This window comes from Varanus komodoensis, unplaced genomic scaffold (genome assembly GCF_004798865.1).
Source record: "Varanus komodoensis strain SLA01 unplaced genomic scaffold, ASM479886v1 scaffold247, whole genome shotgun sequence".
NCBI classification, from domain to species: Eukaryota; Metazoa; Chordata; class Lepidosauria; order Squamata; family Varanidae; genus Varanus; species Varanus komodoensis.
Window position 1 is genome coordinate 23,269 of NW_025335655.1, and position 22,281 is coordinate 45,549.

General features: G+C 48.0%; 1 protein-coding gene and 2 long non-coding RNA genes across 4 annotated transcripts; 2 read left to right on the forward strand and 1 right to left on the reverse strand.

Moving 5' to 3' along the window:
• Positions 1-3,288: 3,288 nt before the first annotated feature.
• On the forward strand, positions 3,289-8,162 carry LOC123024660. 2 transcript variants are annotated; one of them, XR_006414964.1, is made up of 3 exons: positions 3,299-4,001; positions 4,053-5,141; positions 7,923-8,162. It is a non-coding gene; the product is annotated as an uncharacterized LOC123024660 (long non-coding RNA). The 2 variants fall into 2 exon arrangements; XR_006414963.1 differs by having other exon boundaries at positions 3,289-5,141.
• On the reverse strand, positions 8,088-15,721 carry LOC123024661. Its single transcript, XR_006414965.1, has 4 exons — positions 15,612-15,721; positions 14,840-14,905; positions 10,047-11,462; positions 8,088-8,215 (listed from the first exon to the last, which is right to left on the reverse strand). It is a non-coding gene; the product is annotated as an uncharacterized LOC123024661 (long non-coding RNA).
• A 534-nt stretch (positions 15,722-16,255) lies between these two features.
• LOC123024659 (heart- and neural crest derivatives-expressed protein 2) lies at positions 16,256-21,644 on the forward strand. Its single transcript, XM_044432654.1, has 2 exons — positions 16,256-17,207; positions 21,220-21,644. The coding sequence occupies exons 1-2, from the start codon at positions 16,608-16,610 to the stop codon at positions 21,316-21,318; spliced, it is 699 nt and encodes a 232-aa protein (XP_044288589.1). The 5' UTR covers positions 16,256-16,607; the 3' UTR covers positions 21,319-21,644.
• The last annotated feature ends 637 nt before the right edge of the window (positions 21,645-22,281 follow it).

Below are 22,281 nucleotides of genomic sequence, written 5' to 3' on the forward strand. Positions count from 1 at the left end.
TGAGGGTGTGGAAGAGCGCGGGGCCTGGCTGAGAAGCAGAGCAGGCATTCCTTCAAGCGTGTGTCTCTCATGTGGTAGGCAGCTTGGTGCCATACAGATGTTTTAGACTGCAGCTTTCATCAGCCCTCGCCAGCCAGAAGGGATTATGAGAGGTGCAGTCCAAAATATAGACAGGATACCTGGCTCCATATTCTTGGTTTAGCATCTATGCCTAGTCTAGATTGAGACCCTATCAGGGCGGGAGGGTCATGTAAAGGGTTTTTAAAATCTGGATTGGACTTCAACGCCTTCCCTCTGCTTTGGAATACACAAGACCCGTCAGAGGGGAGCTGTGGAGTTAACTGCAGCGGAATCAACTGGGTGTTTTGCGCCCACTTAAAGCAGCCCTACCCGATACCTTCCCTTCCTGACGTGCCTAGCTGGGGGTGCTGGGGGATGTAGTCCAACACCTCTGGAGGGTCCCATGTTGGAGAAGACTGCCTTAAACACATTTCTGGGGCAATCCTATATTCAGAAATAAGTATTATTGTGTTCAATGGGACATACTCCCAGGAAAGGGGTTAAAGATATGTTAACATATACAGAGAGTTTGAAGTATAATTCTTCATCATTCATTTGAGAGTAAGATTGCACTCTTACTGTGGCATAAACTTTCTTCTAGCACAGTCCCATCTATTTCCGCTCAAAAGTAAGTGAATGTGCATTTTAGTGAGGTAAATGTGTATAGGATTTCAGTCTTAGTTTTTAGGCTGCCGTCAGACGCATTGCTGTTTCTTAGACATATAGAGAAGGCCAGAGTTTCTTGTAGAACATACAATCTGCAAAAGCTCCAGTATAGCTCTTCTCCATCCAGAATCTGCAAGACCTTCTCAAGTCAGGAGGTAATGAGCCAACGGTCTGACTTAGGAGGCAGCTCCCTGTGCCCCAGTAGGATGAAAGAAGTACACACCTAGAATTCCCCACACCAATGAGTAGCCATACCTCACCTGTCTCCATACATCTAGTACTAGAGGGGTAATACTTCCAGATTTGTTTAAGCATCCTTGGGTGTCTCTGAAGAACTTAAACACAAAACTCATCCCTCCTCACCTCTTCACCTAAAAGTATAGTGTTTGATCTTGCATTCAGGTTCCCTTACTCTGTTTCTATTGTGAAGGGATGGATTTACTGGTAGATGGTTGGCATTCTTTCAAGGAGTGGGTATTGGAGGGCCAAGCAGGGTTTATAACAGCAATGCTAAAGTTGAAATGACACTACAGTCTTTCTTCCAACTGGACAGTCATGGACTCTTAGCCCAACCTGCCTCACAGGGTTGTTGTGAGGATAAGCTTGAGAAGAGGAGGAGATCTATGCAAGCCACCTTGGCTATATAAATATAATAAAACAAATAAACACAGAAATCATTAAGAAGTTTGGGTGATGCTTGTTTTTATCAGAGTGCTTAGGGCGGGTGCAGCTGAACGCTGAGAAAGGGTTGGAACAATTAATCGAGGTCACTTTATTTAGAACATGCCTCCTGCGTTTTTACTGTATGTTGCTGATTTACTTCCACTCAGGGCAGCAGCCAGTTCCGTGGTGAGCATTTCGAAGTAACTCTTCAAAATAAGGAGTTCTGATCTTGTGAAGATGCTCGCGCCACCTCGGCAAGGAAACACGGTTTGAAGGAGGTTATTTCCCAAGAAGCCACTCCGTCCTATACCAATGCGTGCTGGGAGCTTTTTCCCGTCGGAGGTCATTCACTCCCTGACTTATTTTCCAACAATTTCAGGAATGTCCGAACGCTAATAGCATGCTCTGTCTATCCATCTACTCAGAAGCAAGCCCTATGGGGTTCAGTGGGGTTTAGCCCCGGGTAAATGGGTATAAGGTTGCACCGGAAGTCCCTTTCCTGTCTCCTAGTGTATTTTGAATCCATCAAGGGGAACGGCGGGCTTTGTTCGCTTATCGCTCTGATAAGAAGGATGATCAAACGGAACGTGTCGTTTTACGACGATTAACCTGACTATCGATTCCCATTTAGGATTCTTCTAGCGGCAAGCAAGCGCTTGGCCCGCTGCAGAGACGGTGCAGCTCAGCGCACCAGTCCCGACACCTCGTCATCTCTCAGTGCATTTCTACTGGAAAGTAAGCCCATTGACATGCAACAGGATGATCTCTCCGGTGAGGTTGCAGCATTGCCACCTAAAGGTAGTTCGGTGCCCAGCTTCTTCAGACTACTTGCTCTTGAATGGCTTCCGTGCAACCAGCTAATCCACAATCCTTTATTTCGCGAATTGACCTCTAGCTGTCTTTAGGATCGCAGTCTTTAATCGAGTAACTTTCCCCTTCCTCCTCCTCCTCGCGGTTGGCCTTTAGAGTCTTTTAAACCTTCCTGTCAGTGTAAATGTACATTAAACCTTGGGCTGTACCCATGTGCTTGGAAGGAACCCCACTGAACTCGATAGGAATTCCTTCTGAATTAGCAGATAAGGGATTGCGCCACCGACTGCTCTAATCCGATGAGAGAGACTCTGCGCACAGCGTCATAAATCCAAAATACACCAGGACACAGGAAAGTGCCGGGTAGTCAACCCCATTGAGTTCGATGGGACCTGTTCCTGATGCGTACACAGGGGGCTGCTGTTAGGGTTTCGACGTTGCTCGAATGGTTGAAACGGGGGAAGCGCTATCAGAATCTCTGACTAGGCATGCGTCTCTCTGCGGAAAAAACCTGCCGCTCCTTGGCTCTGACAAGACACAGTAGTTCAATTTACAGGAAGTGTAGTCTGAGGCTGCGCTGTTCGCGCAGATATGATATGAAGCGGTAATATTTCGGATGGAGTTTTGTAAGCCAGGGTGTGGGAAGTACCACAGTCATTCTGCCTTTGCATTGAATGCACTGCCATTCAAAAGAGATTTCCCCTGGCCTTTGCTACATATTTCTTTATCTCAAGCATGTCTGTACCACCCGATGGGCACAGCTCTCTGGGCCCACCACAGCAATCCGAATTCTACTTCTTTCTTTACTTGTCAGCGTTGGCAGAAGCAGTTCACCGGTAGGAGCAAAATAGGTTCTCTTTCAGGGGTAACCAAACATAAGCAGGCAGAACAGCCTACTAAGTTTATAATCCTCTAATACCTACCCAGGCGTGAGTCCCACTGAATCAGATGGGGCTGGCTTCTGAGCAGGCAGACATAGGCGTGCCCTGGCATTGTCTATCGGAGCAAACCTGGTCTATTTCAATCAAGAACATGTTGATCCTGCTCTCCCTCAGGTGGGGATGCTATTCTCTGGAACTTAGCAGCCTGAACAGTGTATGTCATCCGAATCTCTCTTTTGTATTATTTGTGGCTGTGGGCTCATGACATTGTAAGGATTGTTTCGTTTCAGCTTTTTCCTCTAGTAGTGGAAGACTTATGAACCTTAGGATTCATTTCTATAATTTGCTTTTCCATAGCAAAGTATATGTCTGCACCCTAAATCTGTGATTGTAAGTCATGAGACTTCTTTCCATGCTGTATCCTCAGAATTGTGATGTCATGTGTTACAAAGTGAGTTAAGACCCAATCCTGTGCAAGTGTAGACAGAAAAAAAAAATCAACAGGTCCCAGCATTGGGAATTGTGAGGCATTTTTTCCTGTTTAATCATGCAAAGGATTACACCCTTAATGCCTATTTTGTTTAAACCCCTTCCATCTGGTTTGGACCATGTGGAGATGCTGTAATGAGCAAAAAGGGAGAGTTATCAGAATAGTAAAATTACATGAGCTCAGACGTTGTCAGCAATGAGAACATCTATCGATTTATTAAATTAAATTAAGGCACAATCCAAAAAGCATGTTTCGTTTTAAGTTTTCATTCCCCTAGAATTTTAATTCACAACCATTTGAAAAGAGTCTCTACACAAAATGAAGAGGCAACATGAGAAATCATGTTGTAAGGACACTTATATCTAATATTTTGAATATAAATATATGTAATCTCAGTCTTGATTACTGATGCGTTGTCAGTCTTCCTGGAGGTAGTGTTCTCCAGATGTGTAGGACTTCAAGTCCCATTGACACATCTGGAGGACACCACCTTGAGAAAGGCGGTGCTATGCCATTCCGAATTTCAGTTTGGGACCATTCGTTTCTCACCTTGTCGCACCCTGTGTGGTGTATGATCACCTGACAAAGTGAGTTATTTCCCGGGTTAACTCATGCTAGGATGCAGCAGTATCAGTCCATTCCTTTAGATGCTTATTCAGATGTGACACGTACTGCATATACTGGCGCTTACTTCCAGGCAAATGTGACTGCGTCTGCTCAGAAAGAAGCCCCACTGAATGAGTGCCTGGACAACTGTGCGCTGATCGCAGCCTTGGTTAGTTCTGAACAGATGCATTTAGGATCGCCACAGTGCTATTGTTCAATTTATATCACACCTTTTTCCCTTTCGCAAGGAACCCAGGGCAACTTACACGATCGTCTTCTGCTCATTTTATTTCAGAACAACCCTTTGAGGTAGCTTAGGCTGAAAGGCAGTGACTAACCCAAGTCATCCCGCGAGCTTCGAGGCCAGGACGGGACTTGAACCCAGATCTCTCCCCTTCCAGACCAACACTCTAAGCACTGTGCCATGCTGGCTTTCAGTCCTGCAATATAGGGTATAATCGTATGCAATGTAACATGGAGTCTAGTCTTATACGTATCTGCTCCGAAGTAAGTCCCATTCTTTTCAGTGAGGCTTCCTTAGAGGTGGGGGGTACAGAATCTCACCCACAGCCATAAAGGACCACAAAGGCCGTTTTCCCAGTGTGCTGTTTGTAGCCATGATTGTGCCGATCTCCCACGCACTTCCTTTCTTATTCTTATTCCCCGCACACATGAAGCCTGGGCTTCTACACGCTACGTGTGTTTGGGCCAGGGCCAGGGCCAGGGCCAGGTCGGAGGAGGAGGAGGAGGAGGGGCAAAGGGGCAGTCGCTCCCCCAGCAGGCAGTTTCCACACGCACCAGCTGCGAATACATAAAATAAATGCGGGTTTCGTCTCCAGCAGCATCTGCCCGGCTGCGCTCGGCGGGCTCAGCCGTTCGCTCCCAGCGGCCGGAAAGGAGGACGCGCAGGCGAGCGCGGAGAAGGGAAGGTCTCCCAACACGTCTGCTGCCTGCCCGCTTTTCCAGTAAGCCCCCTGTGTTTATGTTATGACATTTTCTGTTTGTAATTATTTTTATTTTAATTTATGTCATTTTTAACATGAGCCAGAACATTTTTCCCCTTCGCCTTTTGTACACAATGACTCTCTTCATGATAAGATGTTCTTTCCTAAACCCGGTATATTCCCCCACCCCCAACCCATCAGAGAGCATGTTTACTATGCTCTATTAGCAGAGTTTCCTAATATTTCTTCCTCTCCCCCACCCCAATACCCTCTATGCCCGGGCGTGTGTGTGCTCTAAGAATTTGCTCCTGTCTTGCTTTATTTGTTTGTGTGAAATTTAGTTTGAAAGCAGATCAGAGAGCGCAGGAGGGGTTTGTCATGAGAGAATGACCAAGTGACCTGAAGTCTGATTATATGTCATTATCTGGAGACTTGGTATATCCAAATTACCAAAACGGCCTCACTCAGCCAGATCAATTACGTTTAGATACAGAGGGAGGGAAAGGGGAGGGAAAGGGGGGGGAGGAGGGGAGGTTGAATATACAAATACATGCACACCGACACCTTTCTGGCACGGTGTGAGTGTTGCGCATTATACACAACTTTTGCAAAAGTCGTTCACTTTAGCTTAAAATCCAACTTTTTTTCCCCCTTACTTTACTTGGTAAAAATCCTATGTTGTGGCAGGCAGACCAGTCCTGAAACTGCAATCCCCGATCGGCTTCCTGGGAATAAGCCCCATTGAACTCAATGGGACTTGGTTCTGAGTAAACGTGCATAGGACTACGCTCAGCAAGCGACCAGATGAATTCAACACGCGTTGAGATTTGACTATCTTAGGATTTGGTTCCCCACGTTCCAGAAGCCCGGCTTGGATCCAGAAGAGACTGACCTCATCTGACGTCACAAGACAAATGCACTTAAAAATGAGCTAGCTAATCACCCGGGGCAACTCCGGTAGAAATTTAGGCAGGTGCTTAGCAATTCTGTAAAAAAATAACACGGAAAAAATGCTCGTTTCTGACTCAATCGCGCCCCATATTTGGTAGTCTGACTCCTAAACTCGACCGGTCTTTAAAGGCAACTAATAAAACGTGAAACCACCTGGGCAAGTTTTCCAAATCGAGGAAATGATTCCCTCGACAACATGTCATGCATGTTAAAGCGCCTTCCCCAACAGCTTAACAGCCACCGACCTCCCGTAATCCCCAGCCAACAATAGCTTCGCCGTATTTCCACACAGAACACCGTCTCCAACTCTGGCGATTCCCCACGTTTTGCACTGGATCCCACCACCCGGGCCTTGTTCGATCCACGGGGCAATTCGATAGCTCCAGCTAGGATTGCCCTCTCTTCCTTTTCTGGTCGCGGCCCTATCGCCTTCTGCAGTTCCGGGGTCGTGAGGACCTGAGCGCCAAGGAGATGCCACGAGCGGGGTGCGGGTGGGGGGGGGGCTGGGGGGGGCAGCATTTCTGCTGCCGTGCAGCTCTTACAGCCGCAGTGACGCTGGCAGAGGAAGGTGGAGGCAATCTTCCATTTGCACTGCAACCACAAGGGGGTATTGCTTTCATAAAAGCTGGCCGTGCGCAACTGTCTCCAGGACTGCAAAGGAGCCGGTGCCGCGCACCTCCGCAGAGGCTGCCTCACCTGCCTGTGTTCCTGCCAGCACTGAATAAAAATCAGCCCTTATAAGCCTAGAGCCGGGTGCTAGAATGGGGCCGATACTCCATGTTTACGCTATCCTATGGCAGACCTTGAAACAGACGAAGCGATGCCCTCTTTACCCGGGGATCGTTTCATTGCTTAGCCCGCGGTTCCCTGCTATGCTCAAGGTAGCGTACAGGATCCCCCACACCCGTTTTATCCTGGACGCACGAAAGCCAAGGACAAGGGCGGCTCCCTTGGTTCGCAGAGGGCACTCGAGGCTGCAGGCTGCATTTCCTCCGCTTTACAGTTTATCCTCCTTGGGAGGCAGGTTAGGCTAAGAAAGGCAGACTGGCCTGAGGTCACCAGGCGAGCCCCGTGCCATTGACTCTTGACCCAAAGGGCTGGGTAGCGCCTCGCAAGGAGATCACCCCTGAGAAAGGGGCCCTCCTTTGGTCCGCAGGGCAGGCAGCGGGTTGTTTTACATGTTTCAGAAAGCCCGCGTCCGAGAACTCTGACGGAGCCGTAACTTGTGGCGTCCTTTAACCCCAGACTCTAAGCAAGCAGTCCACGTCCCCCTGACTGCGTTTGAAACCACTGCCTTACGGGCCGATTCTAAGCAGGCTCACTCCGCTGTATTGTCCATCGAGATTACAAAGTGCCTTCTCCAACCTGGTGCTCTCCGGATGTTTGGGACCTCACCTCCCGTCTTCTGCAGTCAGCAAAGGTAAAGGTCAGGAATGTTTGGAGTTGTCCTCCAAAAGGTCTGAAGGGCACCAGGCTGCGCTAGAGTCTGATTATCTCCTTCGCGGAGATCGGCTGATGACTGTAAGCAGGCCGGACGCTCTGGGGTTTCTTTCTACATGGGCTTTAGTTCCCCCACTACCTCTGCGGCAGCTCCCAAACAGAAGGATGCAGCATTCTGCTCGGCGGCGGCGGCGGCGACTGCCAAGGCAAAAGCCAGCCAAGCCAAGGAACTCGCCTCGGAGATGTTCCAGTCCATTGGCCGAACTGGGACTGCGCAGTCCATCCTGAAACAGCACCCAGGGAAGTACATTCTACTGGAAAGCAATGTGTTTACTTTGGGACAATACATAGGCTGATGCTTCCTCTTGGTCAGACGAAGTGCTGGTAAATTGAAAATATGTTTTCTTCCAGGGCTGTCGATGGCCAGCACAACCACAATCATCATGGCTGTTTACGCAGAAGTAAGTCCTATTTGTGTTAACTTCCCGACCAGTGCGCACTTGGACAGCAGCCAGCCGAAGTCTCCCATGCTGCATTTCTTTACTTGGATGCAATTCTCAGAATGTAAAGCTGTAATCTCAAAACACCTGTACTAGTGAATGTGAAACCAGAAGTTATATCTGAATAAATATTCTTAGGATTGAGATTCGATGCAAGCTTCACTGATTTCTGTTGATTTTAGCATTCATACCCAGAATAGTTCCCTGAAAGAAACCGATGAAATATACACTTTAAATGCCACGTTTGTTTTTGGGTGTTGACAGGGTTCCTCTATTCAACCTTTTGTTAAATTCTGAATATTAGGCATGGAGATGGGAAGGAATCAAATACCAATAAAAGCACAGAATTGTTCATTTTTCAAGGTGTGGCTTTAAAAAACTAAAGGCAAACTTAGAAATGTTGTTCTAAAAAATATATCATACATTATGACAACAAAACAGTAAGGGAAAGAAACAAACCATATAAATAACATCTGTTTTGAAAATGGCATTGCAGTCAGAGCTGCATATATCTGAAAGAAAAATCCCAAAAACAATAATAGCCTGTCCTCTTTTAGGCTGCAGTCTATATTCACTTACCAAGGAGGTAGTCCCATTGACCTCTATGGGAGAAGACATGTACAGTATTACATTGTTAGGATTCTTCAAAAAGACAAAACTTACTTCCACCAGAGCAGCCTTCCCTAATCTGGTACCCTTGAGATAACCGTTCCCAGCATCCCTGATTATCAACCATGCTGGCTGGGGCTGATGGGATTTGCAGTCCAAAATATCAGGAGGGCAGCAGGTAGGAAAAGGCAAAATTCCATGACATGTAGAAACTGTGTGTGTTCACTGTGCGGACTGATTTCAAGGTGATGGAGTCTGATCTCACCCATCTTGAGTCTGTGCATCAAATAGGCCTGCTTTTTAGTGAATGGCAAAGCTGGGAAATGCAAGGCTATAAAAGTAAAGAGCTTCAGTTCCTTGACGGTGTATTGCAAAGGCCTGCCCTGTTGTTTCTACCACCCACCCACAAACAGGCCTTTCTATTCTTGGTCAATTTCTGTAACTGGAACTGCTGAGGTGGGGGTGGGGAGGATGCAGCCAGCCAGATGTCAGCTCGCTTTCAAGACTCCCTGATTTCTGCATAAATTAATAATTCAAATTGAGAGTGAGGGGGAAGCTTGGCAGAAAGACGATACCAGCCCTCAAAGAATAAACCTGTCAGTCTCTAGGCCTACCCTAAGCATAAGTTGACTTGGGGGTAATTCCCAACTATTTCAGTGGAACTTATTTCTGGGAGGCTTAGGCCAACCATTTTCGCTGGATTGCTCCTAATCGGTTTAATATAGCAAATGTAAGGATGCAAACCACAAGCCTGCAAGCATCTTAAATCCAACACTCTGGATAAGCTGGGAATTAAGGGGAAGAAGCTGTTCCACTTCCGGATTCCTCCCCCACTCTCCAAATAATCAGAAGTAAATCCGGAGTCATCTGAAAGAACTCCCGAAGAAGCCACGTTTGGAATGAATGAAAGAAACCTGGGAGAAGAGCAAGCTGCACATCAATAAATATGGCTACTAGGAACCACCAGGCAGCAGTTTAGGAGAACCTGCTCTAAGGAACTTTATCCACAAACATTCCAAACCCTGAGACAAAGTCAAGCCAAATTCCACTGAAAGCCTTGGGATACTTTTCCAGCTTTAGGACTGGGGGGTGCACTGAGGTACTTTAGGACTAGGGGAGTACTGGAATTACAATAGAGAGGCGGAGTAAAAAATATCTTGGTAAATCAATAAATAACCACAGTGCTGTCAACTGGGGTGAGCGGGTGAAAGTGGGAGGACACGCACCCCTTGGCCGCAGCTTGCAAATCCTCACAGGTCACGCAGCCTTCTGAGCCTTCTAGCAGAATTCACAGGCTCATTAAGGCGACCACGCAGTTGACTTTCAAGCCAATGAATACCTGAATGACTGATCTTATTTCTCAAGTGCTGTCAATTCAGCCTCTTCTGGATGAGGGGTCGACCAGCATACTGCACTTGAGGCTCACCTCCATATACTCTCGGATTCCGGTCCCAGTGGCTATAATGGGCTTGCTCAGAACTGCCATCTTAGGTGCCAGGGAGATTCGGTTTATAAACTGGAGTGCTCTTTCACCGGCTCATTGGCCAAACGATTCTCTAAGGACAAACCAGGTGCAAAAACATGAGGGACAACTCCATTTGAGTGTGAGAGGGGAAAACAGCCACCAGCCAGTGGCTGCATTAGGAGACCGGGTGCCTGAACCTCTTTTCTGTTTGACCAGTTATACCTCCAAACACAAACTTTTATTCTCACTGCGAACCAGAACTATCAGATGGATATTATGCTGCAGTGGCTGCATAAATCCTATTGCACATGTCACTCTCATTTTATTATATCTGTGAGCTGCTTGGAAGTGGGAGGGGTGAGGAGGCATGTGTGGGAGAAAGGGGGCGCAGAAATTGTCGCCTTGGGTCTATTTTCCTGGTGGAAGGGCAGAGTATGAAGGAATGAAGGAATGAAGGAATGAATTTGTTTCTGAATAGGCATGGATAAGACCGCTTTGCACAAGGTTTTTTGGGTGCAAATGGGACTTGGTTTGCATCTTGGAGAGCTAAAGCTGCACTGAACAATATTGTTATGGTACAATATATTTCTGCTTTCCTGTACATCCCCCCCACACACACATTTTTTGTTTGTTTGCTGTAAGACTTTGAAATAATTGTATCAAAACACATTTGTCAATCCCTACCTTAAAAATCAGAGGTGACTGAAGCAAGCTGATGAGAGTTGATTTGTCAGAAAATACAAAAAAGTGGCATGCTTCTTTGACCTGTGTCATTTTATTAGTCTTTAAGTTTCCATTCTTTGGAATTGTAAAAGAAACCAAAAAATAAAAAGCTACAAAACACTGCATTTCCCCTACAACCCAATGTCCCTTTCATATACATTGTGTGTGTTTCTGTGCATGTTATTTGTAATATAATATAATCTTGCAATGTTAAAGGGAAACTAAAGTATCTCCCCCAACTTCAATTCCTTTCTTAAAAGACTAAAACAAAATAAAAATGGATTAAGGGAAGTTAGAAAGTAAAACATATAAGCCTAACCCTATATTTGCAGGTAGCAGGGACTGCCAAGGCAGAAGGATTTCACTTTCAAATGCACAGCACCTTGCACACAGAAGTCTCTGATAGGGAGCAGCACTCCGACATCCAGGACGCAGAGAAGCAGGGTCACCTTGATGCGCTTTGACTTCCAGCTCGGAGAAGGGCAGCCCGCCCAAATAATCAGCTGGGCTCTCTCCAAGGCTCCCTCTCTCCAGGCCCACAGGAAAGATCCAGCCAGCAATGTCTGGGGCTTCTTTCAGGTGACTTTTGCACTCAGTTTGTAAGCACCCCAAGCTTCAGGCAAGGCTTGGCTAGCCATTGGATCAAAAAGGGTTCTGAAAGACAAGAAATAAAGACTCATAAACAGGTATATTGATTTGGTGTGCAGACATCAGATTTGCTCAAAGAAAGACACCTAGTTTCGCTCTTCCTCTCTTTTGCCTTCCTCTGCTTTATCTTCACCATCATTAATTTTGAATTCATCTGCTGTTCTTCGGTTGCTTTTATAATGTTCTCTTTTTTCACCAGCCCTCCTTCTTTCCCCCATCTTGTCTCATAATCTGTAACTGTGTACGTTTTAGTGTATACATCATAACTGACCTTCCTTCATTCCAACAAGCTGACCAGCTGGAATTGAAAGTAGTTGGCAACACAGTCCTGAGCACAACTATCCGCAGCAGAGGACTCAGAATTCATTTAGTTCCCCCAGACTCTGACCCCACAGGTGGGTAAACTGCTTAAGAATGCCACCCTGTGCCCACTGACTTGGCAGGATGCCCGGTTGAACTCAATGAGACTTACTTCTGAGCTGACATGCAGAAGATTGCTCTGTAACTTTGCCATTTGCTTCAGTGAAATTTAAGCACTCTAAATGCGTGCAGGAAATTTTATTTCATCTTAACAGGCTTTTTATTATACAGTGAGCTGCTACCATGAATGCACTAGAGACTCCGTTCATGGTTTGTAAGAAGCAATAGTTTATGGAACTAAGAAATCCCACACGCAGGCACACACAGCAAACACTCCAAATGCGAATCCTTTAAAACTCGGAATACCGTTGTTATTTTGTTCAGACCCACAAAGTCTGCCTCAGTGGGAAGTCAGCGTTACTGGTTTCTGAGGCTTCCAGTTCGGGCTTTTAGGATTTGAACAGAATGGAAAGCACATACGAAATTCGGGGGCGGGTGGGACTGGTTAGTTGGAGTAAATTGAAGGAAAGTTTTCCAAAGGAGAGGATCAAAAGCGGGAGGTAGCTTTGGGGGCGGGGAGACCGATCCTGCTCGGACGAGTCTGCCTGGAGGTTTCAGGATAACTAAAGCAACACATTCTGAAAGCAAATCAAGAAGCCCACGGACAGTGGTGCGTGAAGGGCCCCTGACTGCGAATACCGAGAAGGGAATGGCCTTCTCCTCTTCCTCTACTGAATAAGCCGTTTGCAGTTTGCCCCTCTGATGCACGAGTTCCGCTCGCCTTTCCTCAGCCCTTTGCTTGCCAGGGCTTTTCTCCCCGAAGAGATGAGGGAACCAGCTGCAGCGGTTTGGCGCTGAGAAGTTTTTCCGCCCTGCGCTTGGGCATGTCCTAAGGCTGCGCGAGGGAGCCCAGTTTTAATTGCGAGCGAAAAATACTTGCGAAAGAAATCGCTTCCTCCAGTCCTCTGAGAAGTCCTAATTTCTTTCCGGACAGATAGACGAACGCGGGATGTATCATCCGACTGCAAGCGAGGGCATTATTAAGCAGACGGCTGGGTTGTTCTCGCCCCTCCGCCAGCCACCCCGCGCTCTCCGGCAAGCAGCTCCGCTCAGCCTCGGACAGCCGGATTCCCAGAGTCCGACTGAGCTCCTAATGCAAGCAATCCCAGTCCTAAAACAAAGGGCATTTCCTCGCGAGGAAGGGAGTCCCCCGAGCTTCGTTCAAGGGGACTTGCTCTCCAGGAAGGTTGCATTCAGGATTGCAAAGTAGTATTTGGGAGCCAATATTAAGCTGGATTGAGCACGTTTATTGCAAGACCACCGAAAACAGTGCAGGTTTTACTTCCAAGTAAACGCCTTTAGGATCGGGGTGCCAATTAGCTTAATCGGGAAATCGGAATTAAAGCGAATGCTTGGCTTTAGCCGGACTGCCGAGGGAGGCTCTGATTTCCCCATCCGGACTCCTTTCCTGACAGTCATCCTTCACATTAATTGAATACAATCCAAGCTCCATTGAAAACCATGGCACAATTCTCATGTGGCTGTAAATAATTAGAATTCCACTCACTATATTTAATCGTTGTATGAGAAGAATATCTAACCAGGAGAGAATTTGGGATTTGTATGCACCAAGATCTTGAAAGAGATCTGCACATTTCTTTACCATATTCAGATGCATTCTATTTGTATATCCATTATACTTCCGCTATGTGGATCTTTATTTAAATTGCTGCTGCTTGACTGAGCTATGCATCCATTCATGAATGTGCCAGCACAAGCTCAAGTCTAACTCTGATATGAAGAGTTCTGTTTGACTGGCTGAAGAAAATTCTAATAGTAAGATAAATGGGGTTTGCCCTGATCTCAGGATCATCGGTCAGGGCACACAATTCCTGACACTCTGATCTTAAGGCTGCAACTGTAGTCACAGCCCCACTGAACTTACTGAGATAGTCCCAGGCTGTACTTTGATTGCAACTGAACTAAGTCAATTTATATGACATTAATATCTCTACAAGATGAAGCTGCAAGCAGTTATTTTTATTCCTAGCCTATTTAAGCAAAGAGCATCCTCTAGCGTGACACATTATAGGATGCGGTTTGGATCCAAACAGTGCCACAGTTGGAGCCCATCCACTGAAATTTATGAGATTTAAATTAAGGCTTTAAATCCCATAGATTTCAAGGGGTCTGCTCAAAATATGGCAAAGACTGGATTTAGCCTCAAATTAGGAACAAGATTCCTGAGACAAATATGGCAGGCACCAATCTGAAAGATTTCTCACCAAGAGATGTTTACTTGAGTTTAAGGGGCAACCTGTTTGATGGAACATGCTCCCAGTCCAAGTGCAACATATTTTGAATGCTCCAAAGACACCCTTAACTTTGTCCCTACATTTCTTCTCCAAGCATCAGGTACCCATGAAAAGTTTACCTGGATTCCTCAGAAGGGCTTGTGCCTGAGATCTGCAAACTGTGAGTGTTCAGGTTTAAGCCAAAGAAGCAGCAAGAAGTAAAGTCCCATTTCACTCATGGATTCATGGTCTGGGGGGTTTGTTAACGTGATTTCCCCACAATTTTTGGAACTGCATGTTAATCTACTCCAAATCCAGCAGTCCTCTTGCCAAGGCTGGAAAAAAAATGCCCAGCTATTGAGTCTTCTTTGGGGAAGGCAACAGGAAACTCTTTGCTCCGTTTCTTACCTCCAGTTACCAATTTCTCAATGAAAAGCAGGTTGGAATCCCTTTTCCTGTTAGAATGTGTTCAACATCTCACAGGCACAAAAGTTTTTATATCTCTTGGCTTTCAGCGGGCAGCCTTTAAACCTTTCTTTAATTACTCCCCCTCCCTAAGTGAAACCTGTTTTCTTCATGATGCCTTGGCATTTTGATCAGTTATTACTATTATTATAGGCAGCAGTGATTTTATAGCAAAATAAGAAAAATGCAAAGAGATATTTATATCTTTGTTAACCTAAACGGGAAAATAACATAACATGCTGTTAATAAGATCTGGTTACTTACTCTGTTGAGCTGCTTAAGTCGAAGGGAAACTTATTTCAGGCAGGGAGCGTGTGAATACCCACAGAACTGAAAGAAAAGGATTCAGATGTCATCATTTTGCTTTGGAAAAGAAAAACATAATTATTCTTGAAAGATTACTTTCTCATCCATTTGAGCAATGGATTTGTTTGTGTCTGTAAGAAGCAAAGGTTTGCAAGCAACACCATCCAATTCCTAGTTTGGAGCATTAATTTTGCCATATATACCACATGTAACAAGCTTTTTAGACCAGATTAATCATAAACAAGCCAATAGATCTTGGCTGTAAGTCTTCCTGAATGGACCAAAGTGGATGAAAGGAGCAAATGCATTACTATAGTCTACTGTAAGAATATTTTGTTAGATAATTTCTGATAATTTCTAAGTGGCACTCAGATTCTGAATTCATTTTCCTTGGAAGTGCATCTCATTCATTTCAAAGGAGTTTACTTCCAAGCTGTAATAAATGCTAATCTCAGTTCGAAGAATCTTTCTGATATTGTCCCACTTCAATATTTTTCTTTAAGAATTATGCATGTAAACATATGTAATGTAACTAAATTGATCGTCCACATTATCTATTGTTACCACTTTCGGCAGTCAATATGGTCTTATAGTACAGCATACACTATAGAAATACATGCAGGTTATTGCAATCTAGAGTACAGCCGAATTTATAAGCAATTTTAGATTATCTATCTGTCGATCTGTCTATTTCAGCAACCAAAATATCGGCATGCATAGACATACTTACAGCAAAGCATTGTTAAATACTTGCATTAACCTCTGTCGGTGCTGGAAGGGGGGGACCCTTTCCCTCGTTTGTTTTAATTATATTATGGATAGGAACGGCAGCCAATCCTAAAAGAGAAGCCGAACAATTAGCAGCGCGAAGATCAAAAAAAAGTTTTATGGCCCAGAGCGCTGAGCCCCGCCCCCGACGTCGCCGATTGGCCGAGAGAACCTCTGACGACATATATTAACCCGAGCTGCCCTAAAGATGTAGCTGTACATGGAGATCAGGCTGGGAAATTCGACCAGCGCTCTACGCACCTCCGAATCTGGAAAGCAATCCTGAACGCGACTGGTTTTTTTCCTCCATTCCTCTCTTTTTGCCCCTTTTCGTCACCACCATCTTCTTCACAGTCGTCATCATCCTTCTCAGCAGCTCCTCCATAGGAATAGAAAGTTTCGGATTTCCCCGAGGGGTGGACTCTGTGGGTTCTAGTCCCCCACGCTAAGCCAGGGGAAAATGCTGGGATCTTTCATGATATAACGAGCGAGCGAGTCGCTTCCCGTGCAGGGAGCAGAAGCAAGTGGACAGACCTTGGGGAAACGGTTCGGCCGAGTGGGGGCTTGCGGAGAAAATGCAGGTGTAAGTAAACATCCCTCCCTCCGCGCCCACTTATTTCGCCCTCCCCCCATCAAAGCCGAGAAGAAGCAAAGCAAGGACAGCCAGTGAAGCTCGAACCTATCCGTGGGGGGAGGGCTCCTCTTTTGAGGGAGGGGGGCTGCGCCCCCTGCCCTGGCTGGATTGGGTGGTTACTTCCAGCTTCAGCCCGCTCCTGCTGCTCCGCATGAGTGCCGAGGGAGGCCCTGATCCTGCCCTCGGAGGGCTCCGGGGACTCTGCAGCGCCCACCCCATGGCGACCGCCCTGTGCTAAGGCCAGCCGAAGGCGGGGGCCCGTCTTCTCGGGAGCTGAGATCCAGGGGACAGGATCGGGGGTGGTGGGCGGCCGGGGGCCCGGCGATGAGCCTGGTGGGGGGCTTCCCCCACCATCCGGTGGTCCACCATGAGGGCTACCCGTTCGCCGCCGCCGCCGCCGCCGCTGCCGCCGCCGCCGCCGCCAGTCGCTGCAGCCACGAGGAGAACCCCTACTTCCACGGCTGGCTGATCAGCAGCCACCCCTCGGAGATGTCTCCGCCCGACTACAGCATGGCGCTCTCCTACAGCCCCGAGTACGCCAACGGCGCGGCGGGCCTGGAGCACCCGCACCACTACGTGGGCGGCGTGCCGCCCCCGGGCAGCGGCGGCGGGCCGCCGGGCTTGGGGGGCGGCGGCGGCGGCGGCGGCGGCCCCCGGCCGGTCAAGCGCCGCGGCACGGCCAACCGCAAGGAGCGGCGCAGGACTCAGAGCATCAACAGCGCCTTCGCCGAGCTGCGCGAGTGCATCCCCAACGTGCCGGCGGACACGAAGCTCTCCAAGATCAAGACGCTGCGCCTGGCCACCAGCTACATCGCCTACCTCATGGACCTGCTGGCCAAGGACGACGCCAACGGCGAGGCCGAGGCCTTCAAGGCCGAGATCAAGAAGACCGACGTCAAGGAGGACAAGAGGAAGAAGGAGCTGGTCAGTAGTGCTCGCCGCCGCCGCCCGCCGCCGCCGCCGCCGCCGCCGGTCCGGGGAGGGTGGCGCGAGGAGGAGCGGGGAGGGCGCGCGGCGCGCAGCCCCCGACGCCGGGGACGGGTAGGCCGGCCTCCTCCAGGGCGCGCCGCAGGGACTCGGGCCGCCGTCCTCCGAGCCTGGGAGACCGAGCGCAGCCCTGGAGGTGCGCCCCGGGACCGCAGGGGACGGGCTGTTCCTCCCCGCGGCTGGGCCCGCCTCCGTCCGGTGGGGAACGCGCGGCGGAGCTGCCAGGGCAGGTCCCGGGCGCGCGGGACAGGGCCCCACGCGGGAAAGGAGCCGCGGGTGGGGGAGGCGAAGCGACGGGGATGGCTTATCCCATTTCGCGGCCGGTGAAGGAAGGCCCTGGAGCATCCACGGCGGCCGGGATCTTCCACTGCCGAGCTAGAACTCGCGTTTGGCGCTCGGGCTTGTTGCACGGAAAAGCAGCGTCTAAGCGCTCCTCGCTGGAACCGAGTTCCGCGGACCGGAGCCGTGTGAACTGAACGAGTGCCAAGCCCTCGAGGAGCGTGCAGCTTCGCTCACGGGGGGACGTTTAATGTGAGAGGGGCTGTGTTGGGACACTGATTTCAGCCGGCCTTATTTCCAGGGAAGTATTCTAAAGGCAGTGGAGTCCCCGGCCTCCCACACTCCCGTTTAAACACGACCTCTTGTCCCAGAAATCCCATTACTTTCCCCAGAACCGAGCTGGGGTTCTGTCCAGTAGTGCTCTGTCCGACGCGTAATTTGCTTTCGCAGCGACCTTTCGGTCCGCATGTTTCTAGATGGAAGGACAATAGGTTTGGGAACTAGTCGATTCTAGATACATAGTCACGCCCCTCTATTTGAAAGGAAGGTCTACTATACCGCTCATTATTAATATTATCATTGTTATTAATAATCATTAATCAGAAAGTATAGGGAAGGCCTCAGGGGGCGGTATCAAAGGAAGAAGTTTATATCCGTCCCCTGCGCCTTCACCATTTGCTGTATAAACTGCAGGGGCCCTTCGAAAAATACTGAATTGGTGAATTTCCCCACTGAGTTTAGTGCAGTTTGTTTTCGTTTGAGGCTTTCTTGGGGTACGCATGATCTTGGAAATTAAACCTCGTTCATTGACGGTGAACGCGCTCCTATTTCGAAGGAAGAGCTTTTAGGATCGCTGCAGCCATGAAGGCATTATAGGCAGGGATCCACGCAACAAACATTAGGTCAAGTAAGACCGAAGCAGTCCCGGAGCGTCCTTGCCCATCTCGATCCTAAACGCGCTTCCAGGGAATCTCAAGGAAATGCAAAGAGGCCTGCTTAAAGAGGAATCTCCTGGCGGTGGGGATGGGGGCGGAGAGAGAAACTCTTTGTGATCCGAGTGGCTGCGGTCTTGGGAGTGGGAAGACAACCGGCCGTTCTCGCTCTTGTTTCGGCCCGTGGATGTCAACGACAAACATTCATGCCCGATTAAATTCATGGATTTCGCTCTTACCCAGTCTCGGGTCGGACCGGAAATGTCCTCGCTCCAGTCCGTGGATGAAGCTGTCAGTTTTACAGTCCACAACTCACAAATTTCGCAGCGCTGCCTTTAAAATCAAAAGGAAAGGAACGCCTTGTAATGAGGGAGTCGTGGATTGATCCCCCAGTCGGCAAAGCCCCGCAGAGATCCTGAGTTCCGTCCAAAAACTTGCGGGGGGGGGCTATGAATCGTCTCAAAAGGCATTTTCTGGGATAGGGGAGGGGTAAGCAGTCCCACAACATCAGTGGCATTTCAGTGACGCAATCCCAGACTGCAGACCCAGTTGCAAGATTTCGGATTTATGACACCGGCCGGTGTGTTCGGGTTTCTTCTTCCTCGCCGCTGAAATCTGCAAATCATGTGTTGCAGTACTGAGGGCTTTGCTAAACCCTAGTTACACATTCGCGCAGAAGCATTCAGATCCAATAGATCTGATCTCAACTCAATTCCAACGATCACCCCTTTTCGGAGATAATCCAGGGACCTCGATTCTCTCCGTGTGCGCACCAGTTCGCTTAATGCAGGATACAGTCTACCGTTCAAATGCCTGTTAAGGGGCGGCCCCTTCCTCTACCAATAATTCAAAATATCCGACCTTTTATCTTCTTGGAAGCCAAGAATTAACCTACAGAGTAAAACCTAATTAATCACATGGGGAAACCAGGTTATAATAACCTCAAATTTTCTGCTGATGTTCTTCCTTAAATATGTTTGAGAAGGATGACTGGGAAGACAATATTCTCTGCAGGACTTTGAATCTCAATTCGCATTAGAATGGTTAATCATGCGAACAATCCTGAACTCAAACACTCGGAATACATTTTCTTTTCCCAACTAAACCTCCACACATTTTTTCAGGCAGTGAGATTAAGCCTTAGGAAGTATCTTCCATTGAAAACAATGGGCTATTTGGAAATGCAATAGTGCAATGTGTGACCGTAGGAAAGGTGGAGCACTGTAGACTGGGGTCAAAAAGAATCTGAGTATATACTATACACAAAAAGAAAAAGATCCCACCGAACTAAGGAAAGGAACTAAGATTATTTTGGGGCTCAAATCCCACTCATATGCAATATTATTCAATGGATATTGTAAGGCTGCAGTCCTCTGCATGTTGAAACAGAAAAAAGGCCCTACATTTCCCGGCATAGCTTGCACCCTATACCTGTTTGGGCTCAGTCCGTGAAGTTTGGGCCCTAAACCTGTTAAGCTAGGTCCAAAACCCATGGAATGTGGTTTCCGAGGCAGAAGTGTTTATGATCGGGGCGCCGCAATTTTTTCAGGGATCTGCCTTGGAGTAAGCCTTTTATACCCTGCTCAACCATCCATTCTTTAATTTGTGGCGTTGAGGGTGGTGGTACAGACTTGGAACAGACTTTCTTGGACAAGCAGGAAGGCTGCAGGAGGGGCTTCCTGTGCTCTTAGAGGGGAATCCCCCGCCCATTAAGCCCCCGCCATCCCAAGCTTCCAAAGATTTATTCTTAGTCATGATCTAGCCATTTACAATCAGCTTGGCTAAGCATATGGAGCTCGTGTATCCACAAAGTTATAGAAATCAGTTTTCTATGCAGTGTTTGTGTGAATAATATACAGATGTGCTGCGAGGAGGGCGGGAATGACTGCATGGATGCGAAGTAAAATGGGAAGGGAAATTGCATGTTGACTCAGGCGTGTGTTCCACAATACATGCATTTCATAGCAAGAGTCACAGGGAATTTGTCTGAACCTGCCATTCGGAGAAATTATACAGTCCCTCTACAATATGTTTCCGTAGATGCTTTTGTTTTTAAGGGGAGGTGTTGGTGAGTCATCGTGCGTGTGTTTGTGTGTGTACACGCATGAGTGCGCGCACACACACAATATGAGCGGGCGGCTCGGTTGATGCTCTGTTTGGCTCAGACCTGCGGCTCTATCATGCCGGTTCTGAAATCGCTTAACCCGGAGCCGTGGGCATACCCCTCATAACGAGAGGGAGGGAGAACCCAGAGCTTCGCTTTCCAAGGCACTTCGCTCTTCGTGATCCGCTTCAGAGAGCCATCCCGCTTGCCATCTACCTCCACGTTGACGCGGAAGTTCCCCTGGGTTCAGTGCTCTGTACTCCGGGGTATGTGGTCCTACCGCAGCGCCAAGCGCTTTGCGAATCAGCCCAGGCTCGTTCAGAAGGTGCAAGACTGCGTAAGACTGAAAAGCTTTTGTGTAAGACTGAAAAGCCCCCTCCCCACAGGGCGCACACGCCGCTTTGCGGGCGCCTGCAGCCGGAGAGAGTTAGGCAAAGCCTGCGGTTCGATCTACGGTCGGGAGGCCTCAGCGAGAGCTGGGCAGTCCTGAACTACGCGCGAAGCGGCTCCAGAAGTGAGCGAGGCATGTTTCCCTGCCTTGTGCCCCGAAGGTGAGGCTGGCGGGAGGAGGTGACCCAGAAACCGCAGGGCGATAATCTCTTTGTTTCTCCTCTTCGCCTCCTTTCCCAAACAGAACGAAATTCTGAAAAGCACAGTTAGCAGCAGTGACAAGAAAACCAAAGGGAGAACTGGCTGGCCGCAGCACGTGTGGGCTTTGGAGCTCAAGCAGTGAGAGCGCGGCGAGGACTGGAGGAAATAATGTCTTGGAGGACGCTGGAACTTCAGGAGAGGTTGCTGAGCTGGGGACATCTTTTATTTCTTGTTTGGAATCGTCTGGTTTATTTATGTGCAATTTCCCTCCCCTAGTCTCCCCTTTCAAAATGTGGATCTTTGGAAGAAAAGCATTCCATATTTGAATATATGAAGAGGAAAACTCCGGCGTGGTAAGGGATCGTGTGGTCTCGCTAGTTATTTTCCCCCTCCCATGAATGTTATTTTGCTTTGTTTGTATAGAACACACGGGACGAAATAATAATAATAATAATAATCTTGAAGGCATTAGTGTGTTATGTGAAGTGTATATGTTTAATACTTGCCCTGTTGGATGAACATGTGGATGGGAAGCTCAGATCAAAACAGTCCCGTCCCGCCCCCGCCCCCGCCCCCCCCCCGCCTATCCCTCCCCGAGATTGCTGTGTCTTGCGCTGAGATGGGACTTCATTGTTCTGCCTTTTCCTTGTGGTCGCTCAATGGTCGGAAGAGATTGTTCGAACAGCTCTTTGTTAATGTGCACTTCGGTCCTCCCTAAGGAAGCAAAACCTAAAATTAAAATAATAATTATAATAATCCGTGGAGTTGAATTAATATTGAAAGGTGTAAATGCTGTAAGTATTCAATAAACCACTGTGTGTTTGGGTTTTTTTTTTTTTACTAAATGCAAATCTGACGCTTTATGTCTCAAAAAAATTTTTTAAACACAATCTCTCCGAGAGACAGAGACAGAGAGGTTGTGGTATGCATAATATTTGGAGGGGAATGATCAAGGTGACATCTAAAAGGTGATCCTTTGGAGGGCTACCTGGGAAAGGACCCTGAACTCTGTAGCGCTTTCGTTGCTCATCTATTCTGAGTGCAGGTTCTCCCCGGGGAAGCAAAAGAGAACTTTCTTTACCGTTTCGAAGCGGAAGGAGCGATA

Coding starts and splice junctions, on each gene's coding strand:
- LOC123024659 (XM_044432654.1), top strand. CDS start 16,608: ATGAGCCTGGTGGGGGGCTTCCCCCACCATCCGGTGGTCCACCATGAG. Junction 17,208..21,219: donor ACAAGAGGAAGAAGGAGCTG/GTCAGTAGTGCT, acceptor TTTCCCAAACAG/AACGAAATTCTGAAAAGCAC.